This window comes from Delphinus delphis, chromosome 8 (assembly GCF_949987515.2).
Source record: "Delphinus delphis chromosome 8, mDelDel1.2, whole genome shotgun sequence".
In the NCBI taxonomy this organism is placed as follows: Eukaryota; Metazoa; Chordata; class Mammalia; order Artiodactyla; family Delphinidae; genus Delphinus; species Delphinus delphis.
Genome location: NC_082690.1, coordinates 110,290,977 through 110,314,421, shown reverse-complemented (window position 1 = coordinate 110,314,421; position 23,445 = coordinate 110,290,977). Strand labels below are relative to the sequence as shown.

At 59.9% G+C, this 23,445-nt stretch overlaps 1 protein-coding gene across 3 annotated transcripts; it reads left to right on the top strand.

Annotated features, from left to right (window-relative positions):
• Positions 1 to 10,656: 10,656 nt before the first annotated feature.
• On the top strand, positions 10,657 to 22,842 carry B4GALNT4 (beta-1,4-N-acetyl-galactosaminyltransferase 4). 3 transcript variants are annotated; one of them, XM_060019627.1, is made up of 20 exons: positions 10,657 to 11,004; positions 13,929 to 14,032; positions 14,409 to 14,504; positions 14,583 to 14,678; positions 14,754 to 14,844; positions 14,921 to 15,021; positions 15,186 to 15,253; positions 15,447 to 15,525; positions 16,725 to 16,791; positions 16,924 to 17,058; positions 17,146 to 17,255; positions 17,374 to 17,474; positions 17,552 to 17,652; positions 17,733 to 18,624; positions 20,446 to 20,747; positions 20,915 to 21,068; positions 21,193 to 21,265; positions 21,366 to 21,519; positions 21,835 to 21,961; positions 22,412 to 22,842. In XM_060019627.1, the coding sequence occupies exons 1-20, from the start codon at positions 10,854 to 10,856 to the stop codon at positions 22,533 to 22,535; spliced, it is 3,126 nt and encodes a 1,041-aa protein (XP_059875610.1). In that variant the 5' UTR covers positions 10,657 to 10,853; the 3' UTR covers positions 22,536 to 22,842. The 3 variants fall into 3 exon arrangements, with proteins under 3 accessions (XP_059875610.1, XP_059875609.1, XP_059875611.1); XM_060019626.1 differs by having other exon boundaries at positions 14,409 to 14,678; XM_060019628.1 differs by having other exon boundaries at positions 10,880 to 11,004; positions 13,929 to 14,015; positions 14,409 to 14,678.
• The last annotated feature ends 603 nt before the right edge of the window (positions 22,843 to 23,445 follow it).

Genomic DNA, 23,445 nt, shown 5'->3' with positions numbered 1-23,445 from the left:
ACAATTATATACTACTACCAAGTGGGATTTATTCCAGGTGTGCAAAGCTGATTCAATATTTTTAAAATCAGTTAATGTAACCTATCACATCTACAGGCTAAGGAAGAAAAATAATATGATCTTATCAATTGATGCAGAAAAGAGTTTGACAAAACCCAACACCAATTCATAATTAAAATTCTTGGGACTTCCCTGGTGGTGCAGTGGTTAAGAATCTGCCTGCCAATGCAGGGGACACGGGTTCAAGCCCTGGTCCAGGAAGATCCCACATGTAGCGGAGCAACTAAGAAGCCCATGCGCCACAACTACTGAGCCTGCGCTCTAGAGCCCGCGTGCCACAACTACTAAGACCATGTGCCACAACTTCTGAAGCCCACGTGCCTAGAGCCCGTGCTCTGCAACAAGAGAAGCCCCTGCTCACCACAACCAGAGAAAGCCCACGCGCAGCAACGAAGACCCAACGCAGCTGTAAATAAATAATAAAATTTTAAAATAAATAATTAAAAAAAATAAAATTCTCAACAAAATGGGAATGGAGGGGACTTTCCTCAACTTGATCATTTACCAAAAAATGCACCACTAACATCATACTTAATTGTGAGAAACCAGATGTTTTCCCCTGAAGATCAGGCACAAGGCGAGGATGTCCTCTCTTATTTACTCCCATCCAACATCATACTAGAAATCCAGGACAATGAAATAAGACAAGAAATAAAATATACACAGATAGGGAAAGAAGAAATAAAACTATCTTTGTTCACAGATGACAAGAGTGTCTATGTAGGAAAACCAAAGAATTAACAAAACGAAAAATTAAAAAACACCTGGAATGCATAAGCAATTATTACAGGGTTATTAATGTACAAAAGTACATCGCTTTCCTATATACTAGCAATGAACAGTGGAAATTTTTTTTAACATTTTTATTGGAGTATGATTGCTTTACAATGGTGTGTTAGTTTCTGCTTTATCACAAAGTGAATCAGTTATACATATACATATGTTCCCATATCTCTTCCCTCTTGCGTCTCCCTCCCTCCCACCCTCCCTATCCCACCCCTCTAGCTGGTCACAAAACACCGAGCTGATCTCCCTGTGCTATGCGACTGCTTCCCACTAGCTATCTATTTTACATTGAACAATGGAAATTTGACATTCAAAGCACAGTACCGTTTACATTAGCACCCTAGAAAATTAAATACTTAGGTATAAATCTAAAAGAAAAAAGTATGTACAGGATCCACATAAGGAAAACTACAAAACTTTGATGAATGAAATCAAAGATCTAAATAAGGGGAGAGATATTCCAGGTTCACTGATAGGAACTCAGTATTGTTAAGATGTCATTTCTTCCCAACTTGACCTATAGATTCAATGCAATCCCAGTCAAAATCCCAGCAAGTTATTTTGTTGATATTGACAAACTGATTCTAAAGATTATAGGAAAAGGCAAAAATCCAGACTAGCCAACATCATGCTGAAAGGAATGACAAAGTTGGAGGAGTGATGCTATGTGACTTATTACAAAGCTGCAGTAATTGAGACAGCCTGGTTTTGGCAAAAGACGAGATAAATAGATCAATGGAACAGAATAGAGTCCGGAAATAGATCCATACAAATACAGTCAACAGATCTTTGATAAATGAGCAAAGGCAATATGACGGAGAGAGATAGGCTTCTCAACAAACTTCCTGGAACAAGCGGACATCTATAGGCCAAAAAATGACTCTAGACACAGATCTTACACTTTTCACAAGAATTAACTAAAAATTTATCATAGACCAAAACTATAAATCTTCTAGAAGATAACATAAGAGAAAATCTAGGTGAGCTTGGATTTGGTGATGATTTTTTAGCTACAACAACATAAGCACAGCCCCTGAAAGAAAAAAATTGATTAGTTGGACTTTATTAAAATTTTTAAATTCTGCTCTGCTAAATATACTGTAAAGACAAGGAAAAGACAAGCCATAGATTAGGAGAAAATATTTCCAAAATATATATTCAATATAGGATTGTGTCCAAAATAAACAAGGAACTCTTAAAACTCAGTGATAAGAAAACAAATAACCCCAGGAAGGAATGCAGACTGTGACAGGAGAATGTACCTGCCTTACAGTGTGTGAAGCCCCCTCACAGACGGGCCGGATGAAAGGTGCTGACCTCAGTCACTCTGGAAACGAGTGGGCTCCGTAGGCCTGAAGGCAAGGGACGTGCACACAGCACTGGGCTCTCGTGGTGAAGTTGTTTCCCATGTGTCCCTGCTGTACACGTGCGCTGGGACTGAACAGGAAAGTACACGGATGGTGGGGGCCGGGATTCTCACCCCGGAGGAGTGGGAGGTTACAGGCGACCAAGGGGAGAATGATCTTGGGTGACAGATGCTGGTTGGAGACGTCAGTGAGAACTCACGTTCGTTTAATGTAGAGACAGGTGGTTACACACGGGAATATTTGTAACGTGTGTGTATGCAAGGTTGGCACGCACGTATCTTTCTTTGCTTTGTCTGCTGAGGGGGCCCAAAGAAACAAGACCGCAGCAGCAATGAACACATCTATCTCCCAGATCTGGGTTTCTAAGACCATTCTCTAACAAAAGGAAGGAACCAGAATTCCTTGAAGAAATGGCTGACCCTAGGACTGGAACTAGAAATATACAGGATGAGCCTGGAGCATCTGGTAGCCGGAAGGTAAGGAGGTGCTCAAAAAAAACAAAACAAAAAACACGAAGATGGGGTGAGTCAAAGGGACACAGGAGCCAACTGACAGAGTTCCCAGCAGCCAGAGCTGGAATAACTTGAGAAACAAAATCAACAAAGTAATATTGTACCATAACCCGAAGCATAAAATACGTATCCATGTGATCACACTGACATACATGATGGAACAAGTTCATAAACGGAGAAGAGGCAAATCTCCCATGCTGAGAATTCCAGATAGATCCTGTGAACACTCCACCCCACAGCGGGGAGAGCTGGACTCCCCCCACCCTTAAGTGCAGGCTGTGCATGGGGACCTCCTCCCCGAAAGCACACGATGGAAGGGGGAGGGGGAGTAATTTTACAGCAGAGAAGCCTGACAAGCACACCTCGGCCAGGTGATCACAGGCAGCGTCAACAGCCATAAGTTACGTTGATACTATGTACCCTGGACACGGTGCGATGAAAAGGGTCTTTTACCTCTATTGTCTTCATCCTTCAAACCCATACAGTAAGTCTGCTCCACACGAAAGAGTCCCGTTCCGAGAGCACCGTAAGTCCAATTTGTTCATAAACAAACATTTGTTTCCTTGCAGCCCTGGAGGCTGGAAGTCCAAGATCAGGGAGCCAGTGTGGTCAGCATCTGGTGAGACCCTCTTCCTGGCTGCAGGTGGCTGTCACCTCCGTGTGCACACGGGCTTTCCTTGGGGTGTGCGTGGAGAGCGCGTGAGGTCTCTGGTGTCTCCCTGTAAGGGCATTAACCCCATCAGACCAGGGCCCCACCCTCATGGCCTCATCTAACCCTAGTTACCTCCCCAAAGCCCATCTCCAAACGCCATCACATTGGGGGTTAGGGTTTCAGCATGTGAATTTGGGGAGGGGGGACACAAACGTTCAGTCCATGACAAGAAGCCTGACTTAAATCACCGTGACAGAAAGCCACAGACCCCCGACCAATTTCCCGGGCTGAGCTGGTCCACAGACCCAAAGCCTCCTTGGATGAGGGTGAGGCCCATGCCCTTGAGGAAGGACCTTGTCACTCGACCAAAAAGGTACTGTGAATCTTCCTCCGCGCCTTCCTCTGAGGCCCCTCAGGGACACTTACCAGGTGTCTGAGGATGGGGAAGCAAAACCTCAGGCTTCTCAGGGTACCCAAACCACCCCTGTGACCACCAGTCAGAGCAGCGGCTTACGGCGCTCAGGTGATCCACAATGTTTGGGTCATGTCTATCTAACGGTGGGTCCAGGGGCCCCTGGACCCATGTGTGGTCAGCCCCCGTTCCAGAATGCAGTCATCGGAGTGGGTACACGCAGCAGCTGGCAGAACCCATGCTGGTTTCCTGCCCCGCCGAGGGAGGGCTATTAAGTGGGGAAGGCGGAGGGGAAGCCGCCAGGACCTCCTGGTCCAAGGAAGATAGTGAAGCAAAGCAGTGAGGCCTCCCCAACGGGAGTGCAGAGGTCGGTGCCACGGCAAGGACCTAGGGCCCAGGAGGGGGACTCCCAGCACAGCCCTCTCCTACTGGGCCTGTGCAGCAGACGACAGATAATGACCGCAAAGCTAGTCAGGTGGCAACTCCAACCGCAGCCGCTGTTCCTGACGTGCTTTCGTTGCTGAAGCAAAGCCCCACTAGTTCCCAGCCGGGAGCCCAGCCATCGAGCGATGGGTCTTTCCATCCCGGCTAGTAGAGACTGTCGGAAGAGCCGGCTTTCAAGAGGCAGCAACACCCCTCCACAGCCTTCCCTCAGAGACAGCAACCCCACGTCACACCAAGTCCCTGGGGACCTGGCCCACTGGTCCCTCCCACAGCTGCCGCACTGGTCCTTCCATGGGTGATGCCACGTTGTTCGAACTCGATGACCAGAACGTAGCAACTACCCTCAGTAGGACAAACATACACCAGAGTGCAAGGTAAACTCCACAAAAAGCCCAGGCCATCTCTGAAATGCCTAGGGGTCCAGCAGCCCAGTGCACACCTAGACGTCCCTCCCCAAGTCGCAGGCAAGTGGCTGCGTGCAGTGCCTTCGACCAGGAAGAAAGAGGCCTGATGCCTGACGTGTCTTGCTCCCGGGAGGTGACTTTCACCCCGTGTGGCTGTACCACTCTGACCCTGGAGCTGAGAGGCTCAGAGAAGAGGCAGCCCGGCAGCAGGTCACCCTGCCATAGGGGCCGCACCACCCAGCAGAGCCCGAGGTGCCTGAGTGTGGCCCCGCGGTGTCACAGAGCTCTGCCACGTTCTGAAGATAACCGCCTGGGTACCACGCGCTTGGCCATGAGCCGCGGTTATTATACCGCCAGAGCTGCCGTCGTGGGCGGGCGTGTGACCCCCGAGCCGAATGGCCGGGCGCACGGCGGTGCCCTGTCAGTGGAAGTGGCGTGTATGTGATTGCTCTCAAGCAGGCCCCGGAGGCCCAAGGAAGTCACATGAGAGTCATGAACGAGCGTGACCAGGTAGCCGTCGCATCGCCTCAGCCCTCCCAACCTGCAGCAAGGCTTCGCGGGGCTTCCCGATGACCAGGTGCCTGAGAAGGAAGGAGCTCAGGCCTGCTTACAGACGGGGCTGTGGGCCTTGCCCAGACGTGGACGGTCAGGGGGTTGCAGGACAGAGATGAGGGTGAGCCCTCAGAGAGGGACAAGCAGTGCCCTGGCTGTTCATGCCGCCTTGCAGGACGAGGTAAGAGGCGGAGACCTACCCTGGGGACGGGCAGTGACTAGCTCTCCAGCTGGCTGGATGCTCGGACACTAGGAAGGGATGTGATTGGAAAACTGGTGACGAGGACGTCTGGGGAAAAGTATGCACACGGACTTCTCTGGGTGTGAACAAAGTATAAAGAATTTGTGTCGCACGAGTGCTGCCTTAGCTGAGGAGGGCCTTAGCATCAGGAGGACAAGGTGGCCATTCTGAGGGCACGTCAGCCTCTTGCCCCGGCACCTCTCGCCCTTGGCCAGTCGGTTTATGAGCCAAGTGGCCGAGGCGGGGGATGGGAGGCTCTGCACGGCGTCACAACTTGGACATCCGCCCACCAGGGCTTAGCCGGCTGCTGTCACTGCCGAGAGCCCAACTGCCAGACGCAGAGACCAGCACTAGCCCCTCTCCCCTCCCAGGGGCAGCGGCTTGGGGGCAGCGCCTCGTTCGTCCGAGAGTAGACACTTCCCTGCCTGCAGTGCTTCTGCCAGAACCGCTCCCCATGGGCTCACAGAAAGCTGCATCCACCTATGCCATCCTCCACGCGGCACGACTCCCGACCAGCCACTCACCTCACGGCAGGTAAACTGCATCCGTGGGCCCGTGCTCATGGAGTCCACCGGTCCTGCATGTTCCCATCTCCCCGAAGCAGCCAGCCTGGTAGAACGGTGGACAGAGGGTGGAATGGCCCTTGTGAGACGTGACTATGGAGATGGGCTAATGCTCTCAATCAGCAACCTATGGGGTCCCCCACAGCCAAGGTCCACGGTACCAGCTCTCAAGAGATAGGAATAGCAGTGTTCTACTAACCCAAAGGGTCCACCAGTGAAATGTTTGCTTCCCATCCCTGCAACTCTGGGCTCTGCTTGTCCAGTGGCCTCAGATTCCAAGGGAGGGGTGCATTACGGTGACTAGCTATCCTGGTTTGCCAGGACTTTCCTAGGTTTAAAACTGAGAGTCCCACATCCTAGAATCCCCTCAGTCCCAGGCAAGCCCTAGAGCACATCCACCAGGGGGCATATGTCAGACTGCAGCTGACAGCCACCTGGCCACTGGGGGCTCTTCACACCAGGGCATCGACAGAAGCTCACTGCGCCGGCGCCGGCGGGGATGATGGTCATAGAGGGGGGCTGAGCTTTCATGACAGAGCTGGGTAAGCAGGCGACGTCTGGAAGGCAGGAGACACTCCAGGGTGTCTCTGAGTGCCCCTTGGTCCTGGAGTAAACACCAACAGAAAACTAGAACCACCCAAAACAGGCATAGACCCTTGGGGTCACTCCATCAGACAAAGAGCCATGAGCAGCTGAGGTGGTGGCTGGGGACACGGGGACGTGGAGTGCGCAGGGGACGCAGGCGCCGGCTACCGCCACGTGGCTGCCGTAGTAACGAGAACCTCATCCTTACCTTCACGCAAGGTACACCTGTACCAGTTCCACCCGCCCTCCTTCCTCCCTGTTCCTCTCCCACCCCTTCTGTCTAACGTATGTTAACAATAGCTGACCTCACATCCCAGTGTTTGTTATGAATGCTCACACACTCTCTCTGAGAGTGTTCAAGTGTTCAACATTCTTAAAGAGAACATATTGTTCAGTTAGAGTCAGTACCACCCAAAGATGGATAAAGTGATGTGAAACGTCCATCAGTCTCTTCTGGAGAGATTAGCCTCTTTTTAGCCAGGATACTTGCATCATATTAAGCAGAAGCATAATTTTGCCTTTGTTTTTATTTGGAAGTTAAGAATGGTTTAAAGTAGAAGCGTGTGGGACTTCCCTTGGAGCGCAGTGGTTAAGAATCCGCCTGTCAATGCAGGGGACATGGGTTTGATCCCTGGTCCGGGAAGATCCCACATGCCGCAGAACAACTAAGCCCGCGTGCCACAACTACTGAGCCCACATGCCACAACTACTGAAGCCCACGCGCTCTACGGCCCACGTGCCGTAACTAATGAGCCCACATGCTGCAACTACAGAAGCCCGCTCACCGCAAAGAAGAGTAGCCCCTGCTTGCTGCAACAAGAGAAAGCCCACGCGCAGCAACAAAGACCCAAAGCAGCCAAAAAATAAATAAATAAATAGTAGAAGTGTGTGTGTTTGCCGAGTTGCCAAGGAGCCTCTCTGCGAGGGATTCTGTTGCTAAGCTGGGAATACGTTTCCTAAGATCCCCTTCCCTGTATGGTTTGGGTCCGAGTTGGGCAAAAAAGGAACTTGTGTGAAGTTGGAGACACCGCAGTGGGTGGTGGCTGCTACTCTCTGAAAAGGCTGTCGTGGCCACACGTGGTCGCTGACGGAGCAGCCGCGTCCAGCAGAGGCAGCCTGCCTCTCACCCACTCTCTGCCCCCTGCCCTTCATCCACCTGCTGGCCTCCAGGCCGAGAGAGACCTTGGAGCCTCCCAGGCAACAGTGTCCCCAACACTTTCCTCCTGGCACACACTTTCCTTTTTTTTTAACGTTCAAGTAGCTTTCTTTTTTTTTCGCATTTTTAAAGACAATCGACATATTTATTTATTTACCTATTTTGGCCGTGCTGCTGCGGCATGTGGGATCTTAGTTCCCCGACCAGCGATCGAACCCGCATCCCCTGCACTGGAAGCGCAGAGCCTTAACCACTGCACCACCGGGGAAGTCCCTGGCACCCACTTTCTGATGCTTGCTTTCTAAAGATTTCGTTTATGTTTCAGATCAGATGTCACTTCCCAAAACAGTGAACCTCTAGTGATCACTCTAGCAGAAGAAACGCTCCCCCTGGACCTCCCTGGTGGTGCAGTGGCTAAGAATCAATGCAGGGGACACGGGTTTGATCCCTGGTCTGGGAAGATCCCACATGCCACAGAGCAACTAAGCCCGTGTGCCACAACTACTGAGCCTGCGCTCTAGAGCCCACGAGCCACAACTACTGAGCCCGCGTGTCACAACTACTGAAGTCCATGTGCCTAGAGCCTGTGCTCCACAACAAAAGAAGCCACCGCAATGAGAAGCCCGCGCACCGCAATGAAGAGTAGCCCCCTGCTCGCTGCAACTAGAGAAAAGCCCGTGCAGCAATGAAGACCCAACACAGCCAAAATAAATAAATTAATTAAATAAAATTTAAAAACCCAACATTTGAAAAAAAAAAAGAGGAAGAAGAAACCCTCCCCCTCCTCTCTCTAGGCCATCATCGTGCTTTATTGTCTTCACAGCACTTATCACCACTGGAAACTATTGTTTGCTCACGTGTGCCTTTGCCTAGGAAAATAGAAACTCCATGAAAGAAGGGACCGTATCTGCCTCGTTAGATACTGTGCCCCGTAAGTCTCTGGCTCACAAGGACCCCAGGTATCTATTGGCTGAATGGGCACATGGTGGAGGACCAGGGGGCAGAGGGAAAGCAGTGCGCACACGGCAACACGGAGATATACATTTGTATATATGAGGTCTGGAGAGACACAATGAGATTTACAGCACAAAACTATTGATATATGTTTAAAATACACACGATGTGATGTATATCTTAATGAATGTGCAGATAACATGGACATGGAAAGGGGATTGGAGGAGGGGAAAAAACAAGAATGGGGTGGGGGAAGGTTTGAAGAGATGTAGGTGTTGCTCACAGGACAGATGACAGATCGACAGAACGGCGGAAAGTGGCCAACTTGATTCTATGCCCCGAGGTCAAAATAAAAGGGAAAAAAGGGTAGTGTGGCCGTGTTAAGACTGCAACTTCCTGGATGATCTTGCCAAGATGAGGTGGGGTCCACGTCCCCTCCTCTCAAGGCTGGGTGGCCTATGACAGCGTGTGGCAGAATTGGCATGCCGTGACTCTCCAGGTGCTTTGCCCTGCTTGCTGGAGCCCAGAGGCCGCTGCCCTGGAGTGGCCGTACCCTGGTGCTCTGGTTAATCATCCTGGCCAAGCCCAACCGTCCCTGCCAAGGCCCTGACACGAGGGTGCAGAGGTCTCCCGGTGAGTCCAGCCCAGCCACCGGAGTCGCCGCCCCCAGCTGGTCACGTCTTCCCACCTGAGGCCCAAGACATCCTGGGGCAGAGGAGAGCTGTCCTGCGGGGCCCCGTCAAAAGTCCCGAACCACAGACTCCAGGAGCTTAACTAACAGTTGCTTTACAACCCTGATGCTGGGTGGCTCGTTACACAGTAACAGAAAACTTTAACGGATGGAGGAAGGGACAGAGAGAGGAGTCAGCCGGGCAGCTGGGCAGAGGGAGGGCTGGAGGAGACGACAGGGCAGGCAGAGGTGGCAGTGGCCCAGGCAGGAATGGGAACCAAGTGGGCAAAGTTCAGCATCGGCCCACACTCCCCTCCCACCTCCAGCTCAGCAAGAGCCACACCTTGGACCCCAGGCTCAGGTCAGAAACAGGAGGGCTACGTTCCCTCCCGCCCCCTTCCAGACAGCCGGGGCACCTCCTCTCCATCTTCACCCTGCCCTCAGTGGAGGCCGCCAGCTCGCCCCTCCGCTGCCGCTGTCCGCCTGGCAGCCAGCTCAGACCCTGGCCCTCCACGCTAAGTCCTCTGGTGGCTGCGCATGCCCCTCAGGGTGAAGCCAGGTGCTTTTGAGACCCTCCTCAGTCTGAGGGACCCTCAGACCCTCCTCAGACCCTCCACGCGCCCCCAGCCCCCCTGACCCACCATCATCACCTACCCCACTATGTCTCTCCCCCAAACTTCCTTTTTCTTCTTCCCACGTTGTCTGAGCCCCATTCCTCCTGGCCGCATTCTTAGCAGGAGGCTTACTCCAACTGCAAGCCCAGGCTGCCCGCATCCTTCCCCTCACGTTCCCCAAGCTCCTAGTGTCTCCCCATCACGCGTCCCTACACCCTTGTTCTCCGTGTCCCCACTGTCCCCCGACCCATAGCCTGCTCCTCCCGCGGCCTCCATCACTACACCCCGTGACCCCGAGTCCCTATGTCCCCCGGTCCTATGCACCACTCCTTGTCTCGTGCATTCTCTGCCCCTTGACCCCTGTCCCCGGTTCTTCACACCTCCCCATACACCGCATCCCGGGTCCTCCGCAACCCCAGGACCCCGCGTCCCCGCGCTGCGCGGGCCGGCGCGCCCAGGTGGATGCGCGCGCGTTGCGTGGAGACCAGCGGCGGGCACACCCTAACGCTCCGGCCCCGCCCCCCGCGCCGTGGATTGGCTCCCCTCAGGCTGGCCGGGCCCGGATTGGCTCGCGCGGCGCGGTGGCCGGGCCCGTTTCACGGTGGGTAGCACCGCAGCGTGGCTGCTGCTCCGTCCCGCCGAGGCCCCCAGGAGCTTGGAGCCCGAGCGGCCAGGCGGGGCCGGGCGGGGACACCGCCGGCAGCAGCTCCGCCGCCCACCCCGTGCCCTCGGCCAAGGGCAGCCCGGGGCCGCGGCCGCACCCTGGGGCCGCGGGCGGCGGACAAAGGGCCATGCAGGGCCGGGGGACGCGGCGCGGGGCGCGCTGGAGCGGGGGGCCGCGGCGGTGCCGCTGAGCGCGGCCCGGGGCGGAGACGGCCGCGATGCCGTGGTTCCCGGTGAAGAAGATCCGCAAACAGATCAAGCTGCTGCTTTTGCTGCTGCTGCTCACCTGCGCCGCGTGGCTCACGTACGTGCACCTGAGCCTGGTGCGCCAGGGCCGCGCGCTGCGCCAGCGGCTGGGCTACGGGCGAGGTACGGGAGGGGGCGCGCGCCCTGGGGGCGGGGGGCGGTGAGGGTCGCGAGCAACGCGGGTCCCGGGCCCTCCCATTGCGCCCAGGCCTCGGCGTGGGTCAGACCCGCCCGGAGACCCCGTCCGCCCTTCCCAGCTCGGCGACATTGGGGCAGGGGGCGCGGTTCGGCTCAGCCCGGCCAGAACGCCGATGACGTCAGCAGTGACGTGCGCGACCCTCTTGGGGAGCGTCCCCGAACCCCGGCGGATGCCGGGGTCTGGCCTGGAGCGGGTAGTGAGTGACGGGGTTAACGGTGGGCTCCTGGGGAGATCTCCGCTACCGGGCCCTGCATGCTGGGATTTCCGAGAGGCCAAGTCTGGCTGCGCCTCCGACACGTGCCTGCTTAGCAGAGCCTCGGTTTTCGCATCTGCTGGGGAGGGGCAGAGACCCAACCTCAGGACGGAGAGAGAGGGGACTGGCGGGAGGGAGCTGACCCTTGCAATTGGAACGCTTCCTGGAGGAGGTGCCCTAGGTAAACCTGTGATCAGGGACTGAGACGCTTGTGTGTTGAGGCGGGGTGAGGCATAGGGATAGGGATCCAGCTTGGGGAGCACCGAACGGCCTGGAGTGAACTCTCCCAGGCTCCTCGAGCTCACGCTCTAGTGGGGACAGACAGTGAACCCACCAATCAGGTCCTGGTGAGCGATGTGGGGAAGAGTTGGGGAGGAGTCCTGCCACTTTAGCTAGGGGGATCCCAGAGGGCCTCTTGGAGGTGGTGACTTTTGACACACACTTGGAAGAGGAGGAGTAGAGTGCTGGGGGGGGCGGGGGGGCGGTGATGAGAGAGAGAAGGAAGCACCTCAGGGCAGGGATGGTCCCAGCCAAGCTGCTCCTGGCCCTTCTCTAGGAAGAGAGGTGTCCTTAGGATGGGTGGTGAGAATCTTGCTTCCCAAAGACTCAGAACCATGATCTTGCCCCATGAAGTCCTGGCCCACCCCACCAAGGGGTCCAGAGTTCCCTGTTCAGCCCCACAGCTGGCACCACAGACACCCCAGGCCAGGGGTCACAGGCTTGTCCCACCCCACCCCACCCCCAGAGTCCACGCATCTCACAGCTACCACACCCTCTAGGGGCCCCCAGCACTGTTCAGTCCCTCATAGAGGCCCCCCAGCTACCATCAAATAAGGCAGGACCCCGGAGCGTGACCCAGTGACACAGACGTGACCAGCCTCCTGCTCAGCTGCCCTGTGTTTTCTGAGCAACCACAGTCGTCCCTAGCCTGACTTCCCGGGCAGCCGGGGAGCCTAACTCGGCAACCGCGAGGGGGCGGAGGTGTGGGAACCCCACTTCTGAGGCCTCCTCTGCTCTCAGCTGGACCAGCGAGGAAGCTGTCCTTGCTGCTCCTCGGTGGGCAGGAGCTGTTCAAGGTTATGGAAGATCAAACCCTCAAGCAGCTCCTGCCAGGAGCAGACCCAGCCGGGGCTCTCGCCCCTGGGGCTGCAGCCCCGCCTCCTGTCCCGCTACCTGGGCTCCCACCAGGGCAGGGCTTGTGGGAAGCTGAGCAGCTGGACATGTCTGAGGCCCTTCTGACTGTCCTGTCAGCACTGTGTTCACTCGCACCAGAAAGGCTACCTTCCCGGGGTCCAGCAGCCTGCGCAGGCAGAGGTGCTGGCAGCCAGGAGGCAGGAGGCCCGTGTGGATCTCGCTGTGCTGGGGCTCAGCCCCTGCAGGGCAGTGATGGCATCCTGGCTTGGGACCCCACTGTGGAAGGTTCCCAGTACCCACAGAGTTACCTTTGTGGGCAGGGAGCATCAGGGCCAGGCTGTGGGGATTTGGCCGGGAGCCTCTTAGGGGCTCACCTCCCAGCTGGACAGGTGACAGTGACTGGGGGGGAGAAGCAAGTGGGCAGGCACCACCAGAGCCTCACAGGCACGAGACCGCGGGCAGCCCCCTCCCCCAGAGAAAGGGCCCAGGCCAACTGTGTCAGTCCGGGAATCTAGCTCCTGGGGTCTGGATCGAGGGACGGGCATAGACTTTGAAGGCCAGGCTTGGCCCTGGAGGAGAGGGGTTCCTGGACGGGGGGTCCCCGGATGGGAGCACCAGGGGAGGCAGACGTGGCGCACAGTGAAGCCTTGCCTTCGGAGGCTCAGATCCCAGGGTAAGGAACCCCAGGCCCACAGCTTAGGGAGGAGGTCTGGGAAGCAGAGGGAGGCAGGGGTGTGGAGGTGGTCTGCCCCAGGCGTGGGGAGTTAGGGGGGTGCCAAGCTCTAGAGGTGTCCACAGAAGGGATCCGCAGGGGGACAGTCTCCCTCCGGGGCCGCCTTGGCCCCATGTCCTCTGGAAGCTGGACCAGAGTGCCAATCCCTCCTCTGCCCAGGTGGGTACCAGGGCTCCTTTGGTCCTGAGCCCTGGCCTCAAGGGCAGCAGGTGGCACACGTGCCATGGGCCGGGGCTGGCGTAGCCTCAAGACCACAGTGCCAGCTTACCTGACAACAAACTCCAGCACTAACCTTTGGCTCTCAGTTCTGGTAAAGGAGTCAGACACCAAACACTCCAGCACACAGGAAAAGTGCTGAGGGCACAGAGCAATCCTGGGGGCCTTCCTGGAGGCAGAGTCACTGATGACAACAGCCCCACGGGTGTGTGTGTGCAAGCATATGCGCTAGCATGTGCACACATGGCCGCTCCCTCATGCCGGGGGCGCTGGGAGAGGCCGGGGGGGCTCAGGCAGGGGCCGTCCCCACGGAGGGGCGATGTGGGAGAAGGGCCCAGCCGAGAGCACTTCCAGCTGTAGGGTGGGGCATCGGGCAGCACGAAGGGGCAGACGTGGGGAGGGAGGGCTTCAGTGGAGACACCACCGGCCATCCTGACCCCAGCTGACCCCAGCGGCAGGGGCTGTGGCCTTGGAGAGCCTGACCCCGGCCCCGCCTCATGTGCCGCCCACAGATGGTGAGAAGCTGAGCGGTGTGACAGATGGCCGGGGCATCCGGGCTGCACTGTCCACACAGAGGGCAGAGGACTCCAGCGAGAGCCGTGAGGAGGAGCGGGTGGTGAGCAGGGCTGCGGGAAAGAGCACCACAGCACACACGAGACCCAAGGCCAGTCCTGTGCCGGTGGCCTCAGGACCTGTAGGCCGTGAGGACACAGCAGCACGCTGTGCTCCACCACGGAGCGTGGCCCCAGCCTGGGTGGACGCATGTGGTGCACGTGGGGTGGCCAAGGGTCTGCTCGGGTGGGTGTGCACGGCCGGGGCGTGATGGAGTCAGGGCTTCGTGGCTGCACGTGGAAGGGATCTCTGTGAAGTGAGCCGGCGGGTGTGGCGGGCTGTGTCGCGCGCTGTGTCTGGTGCGCGTGCGTGTGGCTGTGGGGCTTCTTCCTGCCCTCACGTTCCTCAGCTTTGACCCTGGTGCCCCTTCTCTCCCGTAGCCCGAAGGTCGGGACCCAGACGCGCTGTTTCCCTGGGGGGCTGGAAGGCCACTGTCGCTCAACCTCACCCGTCAGGCGCCCTCGTGGCGGGAGGAGGTGAGCTCTGCTCAGCGGCTCGGCCTTGGGGAGGGCGGGGGCAGCTGTGCAGAAGGTAAGCCCTCCTCCCACCCCCAGTACAAGGGGCAGGTGAACCTGCACGTGTTCGAGGACTGGTGCGGGGGCGCCGTGGGCCATCTGAGGAGGAACTTGCACTTCCCGCTCTTCCCTCATGTGAGTGCTGGGGTGGGGGGCGGCTGGCCCGCAGGCGGGCGGGGGCCTTGACGTCAGAGGCCGCTGCCCCCCCAGACTCGCACCACCGTGAAGAAGCTGGCTGTGTCCCCCAAGTGGAAGAACTACGGCCTCCGGATTTTCGGCTTCATCCACCCGGCGAGAGATGGTGCGGGGACGGGGGTGTTGGGGGGCAGGGTGTCACGAAGCCCCCACCGACCCCTGAGCCCTGTCCTGTGGCCTAGGAGATGTCCAGTTCTCCGTGGCTTCGGATGACAACTCTGAGTTCTGGCTGAGCCCAACCGAGAGCCCGGCGGGTGCCCAGCTGGTGGCCTTTGTGGGCAAGGTACCCCCACGCGCAGCCCAGCCCCTCCATCCACACCCCTTGTCTTCGTGGGCCTCCTGCGGCTTGGTCACCTGTCCCCTCCAGCTTCTCAGGAGTGGGGACTGGATGGGGCTGGTGCCCCAAGGAGAGGGTGAGCCCCCTGCCCCTTCTCTGTTACCCTCCAGACTGGTTCGGAGTGGACAGCACCTGGAGAATTCACCAAGTTCAGCTCCCAGGTGTCCAAGCCCAGGCGGTGAGTGACTGTGGGAGTGTGTGCATGAGTGCGTACCCGTGTGTGCGTCTGTGTGTGAGGACTGGGTGACACGTGCATGCGTGAAGCCGCTGTTGCTATGCTGCCCCCTCAAGCCCCGCCTCCTGTAGGCTCCCCATCTGTTTGGGGCTTCTGGGGCACGGCGGGCCCGCCCCCTCACTCCTCCTGTCCCCAGGCTCATGGCCTCCCGGAGGTACTACTTTGAGCTACTGCACAAGCAGGATGACCGCGGCTCGGACCACGTGGAAGTGGGCGTGAGTGCGGCTGCCCTCTGAGGGCTTCTGGAGACCCCACCTCCCCTGCCCTGCCCTCCTCTTTCCGGCCACTCCCCGCAGGACAACGATGTGGACCCCGCCCGCCCCCCCAGAGAAGCTTCCCATCTAGCTGACAAAGCAGGTGCTCAGGGGCGGGGCTTGTGCTCACAGAGGAAGCGACCCTTGAGCGGATTCTCGAGAGCTGAGAGACGTTCACAGGGAGACCAGTGGGGAGAGAATCTGGGGTGCAAAGATGAATTCCAGGTCTCGAGAACAGCAGAGGAATGGAACCACCTGGAGTCTTCTGGAACTCCAAGCAGTCTGGTGGCCAGATCCAGCAGGGTTTCCTCCTAAGGATGAGGCAACTGGATCTGCATTTCAGGGAAAACCCTCTGGCCACTGCCTGTTGGGAGGGATTTTCGTGGGTGGCCATCCATCGGTCCCTGAACCAGGGAGGTGGGAATAGAAGAAGTGGAAGGTCCGGGGGAGGGTGGGGAGGCGGCGGGGGGAGATGCCCAGCGACTGAGAGCCTGAGCCTGGCTGGGTGTGGGGTGATGACCAGGGTGGGCTAGGGGGTGGTGGGAGGTTGCAGGTGTCTAGTTTGTGTGTGGTGGGTATCACCCCAGCTCAGCTTAGCAGAGGGCCCAGACTGCAGATGCAGATTTGGGGTGATCTTGTGGAAGCCGGGGGAGTGACTAAGGGCCGAGGATGAGCTGGGAAGGGAAGAGGGCCTGGGACAGCCCCCAGGAAGCCCAACATGAGAGCGGTGGGGGAGGGAGAGTCTGCAAGGGAGACTGGGAAGGCACAGCCACAGAAGTGGGGGAAGTGGGGATGGGGAGGTCCAGCGGGGAGCTGGGGGGCCAGCTCTGACCTCCAGAAGGGCAGTGTCTGCAGAACCGGGGGGAGGTGGGGGCAGAGGCCATAACCAGAAGGTCCGGAAGCACCCAGGGTGTCAGGAAAGGCATCCTCACCTGCCTCCAGGGACCCCAGCCTTCTAGGCCTCTCCAGCTTCCCTGCTGTGCCTTCTCAGGACTGCTCTCCCATCCACCCCCCCCACCCCAAGCTTCCTGCATCCGTGAAGGGGTTGCCCCTACTAGTTCCCCAGCCCCACGTCAGGGAAGATTCACTCCTCCCTGACCCAGCTGTGTTCCCACCTTGACCCCCATCCTTTGGCCCTGACCACCCTCTCCAACCCCCAGTGGCGAGCCTTCCTGCCGGGTCTGAAGTTCGAGGTCATAGGCTCTGCTCACATCTCCCTGTATACAGGTGCGGAGCCCAGTGCCTCTGTGGGGAAAGGGGAGGGCTCCTGATGGGCGGTCTCTTTGGGGTGGTGTCTGGATATGGGTGAGGAGGGATCTCTAGGAACTCCTGGGGTCCCCACACATCCTCTGCCCCTAGATGAGTCAGCCCTGAAGATGGACCACGTGGCCCACGTGCCCCAGTCTCCAGCCAGCCACGTTGGGGGGCGCCTGCTGCAGGAGGAGCCCAGAGCTGACATGCTGCGGCCCGATCCCCGAGACACCTTCTTCCTCAGTGAGAGGAGGACCCCCGGGGTGGGGTGGGGGGCGGGGTGGGGCAGGGCAGGGGTTCCAGGTCACAATGTGACCACGCCTCCCGTAGCGCCTCGGGTGGAGCCCTGGAGTCTGGAGAATGTGCTGGAGCCCTGCACCTACGCCCCCACCTACGTCGTCAAGGACTTTCCCATCGCAAGATACCAGGGACTGCAGTTTGTAAGTGCCCCTCACCAAGGTCTTCCCTGAGACCCAGGCCTCCCTCTTCCCAGGGTCCCCGGAGCCTCCTCCAGGCCCTCTGGAAGACGCCCCAACCTGAGCCCTCTGCCCGCCCCAGGTGTACCTGTCCTTCGTTTATCCCAATGACCACACACGCCTGACTCACATGGAGACGGACAACAAGTGCTTCTACCGCGAGTCGCCGCTGTATCTGGAAAGGTGGGTGGGTGGTGCCCAAGGAAGAATGGGCGGGGCCTTGGCCGAGCCTGGTCTCTGACGCCCCGCCCCTGCCCCAGGTTTGGGTTCTACAAATACATGAAGATGGACCGGGAGGAGGGGGAGGAAGACGAAGAGGAGGAGGTGCAGCGCCGAGCCTTCCTCTTCCTCAACCCAGACGGTGAGTGCCCCCCGCGCCCCCCACCCCCTCGGCTGGGCCCGCCCTGGCGCAGCAGCTCACCCCACCCGCGCTGCCCACAGACTTCCTGGACGACGAGGACGATGGGGAGCTGCTCGACGGTCTGGAGCCCACCGAGGCGCCCGGAACGCAGGGCGGCCGCCGGCTCGCGGCCCCCACCGAGGCCCCGGCCACTCCCGCCCTGCCAACGCCTCCCGCCCCCCTGGGCCGGCCGACCCCCCGGCGCTCACGGGCGCTGAGCTGGGCCGCCCGCCCCCTTCCCCTCTTCTGGGGACGTGCACCTCCCCCCCGCCCAGCAGCCGCGGCCGAGCGGCCCCCGAAGGTGTATGTCACGCGGGTGCGGCCGGGACTGCGGGTCCCGCCCCAGGCCCCGGCACCGCTCAGCCCACGCGGCCCTCCCCGGCCACCTTTCCCTGGCGTCTTCCTGCGCCCCAGACCCCTACCCAGGGTGCAGCTGCGCGCGCGCCCACGCCCACCCCGGGCTCGAGGCCGCAGGACCGGCGGCCCCCAGGCTGCAAAGCTGAGGCCCCCGGCCCCGGCGCCGACCACCCAGGGGAGCCGAGAGGGCCAGGCACGCGAGCCGGGACTCACGGCCCCCACCACGGACTCGAACTATTCGTCCGAAGCGCAGCCCGTGACCTCCTTCCTGAGCTTGTCCCAGGTGCCCGGGGAGAATGAGGAAGAGGAGGAAGGGGACGACGAGGAAGGGGCGCAGGGCGAAGAGGCTGCGTTGGAGGACAGCGAAGAGAAGGCCGGCGCGGTGCGCGGCCACTGGCGGGAGGACGCTGTCAACTGGCAGCGCACGTTCAGCGTGGGCAGCGTGGACTTCGAGGTGCTGCGCTCGGACTGGAACGACCTGCGCTGCAATGTGTCCGGGAATCTGCAGCTGCAGGAGGCCGAGGCCGTGGACGTGGTGGCTCAGTACATGGAACGTCTCAACGCGCGCCATGGAGGGTACGAGGGAGGGGCGCGCATGGAAATGGACGGCCTTGGCCTCCATGGGACTCTCAGACTTCCCCAGGGTTTAATGGGGCACTGCTCTGGGAATGGTACACGCTCCCCTCCCCCCCCCGCCCCCCCGGAAGTGTCTTCTCACCCTTCTGGGGCCCCTTACTGCTCAGGGCCCCCGTCCTGTGCTAGGAGCCTTTCTCCCATCACCCAGGGCTGGCTCCCTTGTCGTGCACCTCCAAACCCCACACCTGTTACCTTGGACCTGGACCTGAGGATGGATCTGAGCCACCCAGGTCTCTTGCAGATAGAGACACGCACGAAGGTCAAGCTAAGAACCCCTGGATCCCTCTCCCCACTGGCACCTCGCTGGCTGGGGTCTTGGTCCTCAGGGGAGGGCTCAGGGTTCCTGCCCCACTGGCCCTTCTGGTCTCCCCCAGGCCCCAGGAATCCAGTCTTGTCTCCACCCCAAGCAGGTATGGGGGTTGGAGAGTGGAGGCCCCAATTTGACCTGAGGGGAGGCCCTGAGGGGTTCTCAGAGCTGTGCTGAGTCCTTAAGTAGGGGCAGGACCTTCAGAGACAGGCAAAGGCTGGCCAGGAGGCTGGTGGGCAGAGGACAGGCCTCATGGGCCTTGAAGGCCAGGTGCAGGAGTCATTCTTCTTGCCTCCGATACGCACAATTTGGAGCAGGACGCAGGTTTGGCCCATCTGGTTCATAGACAAGCATGTGGCTGTGTTGGAGAGGAGGGGGTGGAAGGGGGAGCCCATGACTGACAGGCTTGGTCCAGGGCAGCAATGGGATGGTCTGGACCCTTGGCAGGGGCTGGGGTAGATTGATTCTAGGTGGCTGAGAAGGCAAGCCTGCGCTTGGCTCTGAGCTTCCTGAGAGCAGCTCATCGTCCCATGGGCATGAGGGGGCCTGTCCAGCAGAAAGGTCATGGCTGCAGCCCCACCTTCCCTGAGCCGTGCAAGGGTGTGGGTGGCCCCAAGGAATGAGAGCACAGACCCAGAGCGTTTGGGGCAGAAAGTCCCTGATACTTGAGAGCATGGTGGGGATGGGCAGGGGGTGAAGGGAGGAATCTAGACCCCTGGGAGGTCACACCGGTAGGCTCCGAGGGTGAGGGATACTGGCTGCAAAGGTGGATGGGGGGGACGTGCGGCAGAAGGGAGAGTGACCTAGTCAAGGGCAGGGCCCTATCTTCCCAGGCCAGGGCTGGGGAAGAGCCAGCGGCGGAAGGCCCGGAGGCTTCTTCCCCAGAGATCAGGGCAGCCCCTGCGCTGGTGCTCGGGGGGCAAAAATGAGGCTTCTCAGAGGAGGCACCCAGGACCTTGGAGAGGAGGGCGGGGAGCCTGGGGCGAGCATCCAGGCAGGGGACACCTAGGGCAAAGACCCCACGGGAAGGGGCAGCTTGCGTATCTAACCTGACGGGGTATCGAGGCCACAAGGTAGACACCGTTTACCGGCTTAGAATTCAGACGTCTGAGCCTCGGCCTGTGGGCCGTGGGCGCCCCTGAAGGTTTCTGAGCATGCAGCTGTGGACAGGGGTGGTGGCACCGAGGAGAGGACTGGCCTGGGCTTGGGGACGCCTCCCTTGTGGGCTGCCCCACGGCGAGGGAGCCCCGGTGTGTGGGCCTGCCTTCTGAGAAGGGAGCTCCCCAGCAGGCCTTGTGGTGTGGTGGGGGACGGGGGGCGTGCGGCACCCCACCCCAAGTCACCTGAGTGGCCACCTCGTTTCTGCGGCTGGGGGCGGCTTGTGGGAAGAATGGGGTTGGAGTCGTGGGCGCAGCCTCGGAGCCCGAGGGGGCTGACTGGGTCCCGCCCCGCAGGCGGTACGCTCTTCTGCGCATCGTGAACGTGGAGAAGCGCCGGGACTCGGCGCGGGGAAGCCGTTTCCTCCTGGAGCTGGAGCTCCAGGAGCGCGGTGGGCGCCGGCTGCGCCTGTCTGAGTACGTCTTCCTGCGCCTGCCCCGGGTACGTGCCGGCGACACAGATGGAGACGGGGAGAGTCCTGAGCCCGCTCCAGCTGTCTCCCCAGCCGCCTCCGTGCACCCCGACGGCCGCCCGGAGCTGTGCCGGCCACTGCGCCTGGCCTGGCGCCAGGATGTGATGGTGCACTTCATCGTGCCAGGTGCGTGGGAGTGGGGCTGGCCGGCCAGCCACCTGGGACTGTGGGGGGGTGGGGGGTGGGGGGCCTTGTCCAGCAGGCCTTATGGGGAGGGGGGGAGTGCCACCGGTCCTGGGCAGGGTACCGCCAGGTCGGGTCCAGGTGGGTTCAGTATCCCCATCCTCCTCCAGTGAAGAACCAGGCGCGCTGGGTGGTACAGTTCCTGGCAGACATGGCTGCGCTGCACATCCGTACAGGGGACTCTCGCTTCAGTGTCATCCTGGTGGACTTTGAGAGCGATGACATGGATGTGGAGAGGGCCCTCCGCGCGGCGCCACTGCCCAGGTAACGGCCCCCACCTCCCGGGGCGGGCCAGGTGCAGCTTCCCTCCTCCCGGACAGGCATGGGTTTTCCTGCCCCAGAAACGGGTGGCTATGACTTCCCACCCCATATCCCCTTCCTCCCCCAGATACCAATACCTAAGGCGAAGCGGGAACTTTGAGCGCTCCGCGGGGTTGCAAGCTGGAGTGGCCGCGGTGGAGGTGCGTGGGCAGGATGGTGTGGGTGGAGAGAATGAGATGGGGGGCGGGGGGGGCCCTTCCGGAGGAGAGGGTGAGGCTCAGACCTCCCCGCTGTCTCCAGGACGCCAGCAGCATCGTTTTCCTCTGCGACCTGCACATCCACTTCCCCCCCAGCATCCTGGATGGCATCCGCAAGCACTGCGTGGAGGGCAAGCTGGCCTTTGCGCCTGTGGTCATGCGGCTGGGCTGCGGGAGCTCGCCAGGGGACCCTCACGGTAATGCCCTGAATGCCCCTCGGTAACGTCAGGGGTCCCACCCATGCCAGGGCAAAACCCAGGCCCCCGGGGGCCTCCCAACCCGCAAGGGAGGCCTAGGGCCCCATCAATGCCCCTTATAACGCCTGGGACTCCTTGTGGCCTCTAGGACCCCAGAGTGCCCAGGACCGTGCTCGGCCCCTAGGAACCTTCTCCAACACCCAAGTCATGCACAGGCCTCCCAGGTTATGACCAACACATTGGAGTGACCCCAGGAGCCCTCCTGAGGAAGGGCTTGCAGGACCTGGCGTCTGAAGGGCACCCCATCCCCGCCAGGTTACTGGGAGGTGAACGGCTTCGGCCTCTTCGGGATCTACAAGTCCGACTTCGACCGCGTTGGCGGCATGAACACCGAGGAGTTCCGGGACCAGTGGGGAGGCGAGGACTGGGAACTTCTGGACAGGTGACCGCCTCCCCCCAGCGGAGACTGCGACTTCCACATCCTCCGCCTGTGGGTGGGAGGGGCCTCACGTGCTGACGGGACTCTGCTTTCCTCCCCCTCCGACCCCCAGATCTGGGCCTAGAGAGCTCCTAAACCCCTTCCCAGCTCCAGGATCCTACAGACTCAGGGAAGCCCTTGAACCAGCTCTGCCCCCAGACCCTGCAGGCCTCTCCTGGGTCCCTCTCCTCTTGCTGGGCTTGGACAGTAGTGGAAGCCCTGACACCCCAGGCCCTGGGCCAGGGGCGTGAGCTCTTCCATTCCAGCCCACCCCCAGGGCTCTGTAGTCTAGGGGCAGCCCTGACAGGCATGCTCTCCCCCTGCAGCCCCATTCACCCCCGTACCCCCAGTCTGGATCACCCCCCAGAGGTCCTCTGGGCCGAGGGGCAGCCCTGACTCGCCCTCCCCCCCCAGGGTCCTGCAGGCAGGGCTGGAGGTGGAGCGGCTCCGAGTGCGGAACTTCTACCACCACTTCCACTCCAAGCGCGGGATGTGGGGCGTGCACAGCCGCAAGGCCGCCCGCAAGGAGGCCCCTTGAGGACCAGCGACCCTCCCAGCCCCGGCTGCTGTCCTGCCGTGGCAGCTGGAGGCCAGGCTCTGAGCCTGGACCCTGGGGACCCAGCGGGGCTCATCCGGGGGCACAGCCACCACCCGTGCCTGCCCCTCTCTGGCCCCCCAGGCTGCTGCCCCCTCTGTGGCCGCCCCCCCCCCCCAGAGAGGCGGCCGTCGTAGCCGGCGGGGCCTGGGCTTGCCCCCCACGCCCTGTGCGATGATTTCTGTGAAATTTTGCCGTAGCAATGACATTGTTTCAGGATTTCCAAGAGTTCTGTCTGTTCCGTTTTTTATTCAGAATGAAATGAAATATTTTTTTTAGTTCTGACTCATCCTCTGGGCCTGGTTCTCTTGGGAGGGCAGAGGTGGGCCTGGGCGGCAGCAAGAGACCCTGCACCCGCAGTGGCCCTGGGCACTGCCTGCTGCTGACTCCCTTTCCTGACCTGAGCTGCAGCCGCCGTGCTGACCGCACCTTTCTCCACCCTCGAGACCACTCACCTCTTCCCGCACTTTCCCTTTGAGCTTCTGTATCGGGCCCTGGAGGCAAGGGGGTTGCGGACCCTTCCTCACCACCCTGTGCGTGGAGCCGCCAGTCACCAGCGTGGCATGAGGCCTTTCCACCTGCGACCGTCTGCTTAGTCCCCTTTGTTGTGAAAACAGACCTTGGATGTCAGTCCTGCGCCACCCTCAAGGATGTGGGAACACTAGGCACCCCGGGGTGGCGGGTGACATGCTACAACCAGGTTGGGGTATAGTTAGGACTCAGTTGCCATAAATGGAAAGCCCAATGCACGCTGGTTTAAACACAACGGGGGGTTTGCTTGACTTGTCTCGCGGAAGTCCGGGGTCAGGAGCCCTCTGGAGAGTCAGACGGGCTGCATGATGCTGTCGAGGGC

Bases quoted from the DNA above. Each gene is read 5' to 3' on its own strand.
- B4GALNT4 (XM_060019626.1), top strand. From the start codon at position 10,854: ATGCCGTGGTTCCCGGTGAAGAAGATCCGCAAACAGATCAAGCTGCTG. The intron at 11,005-13,928 runs GTACGGGAGGGG...TGCCGCCCACAG, and splicing joins GCGGCTGGGCTACGGGCGAG to ATGGTGAGAAGCTGAGCGGT. The intron at 17,256-17,373 runs GTAAGTGCCCCT...TGCCCGCCCCAG, and splicing joins GATACCAGGGACTGCAGTTT to GTGTACCTGTCCTTCGTTTA.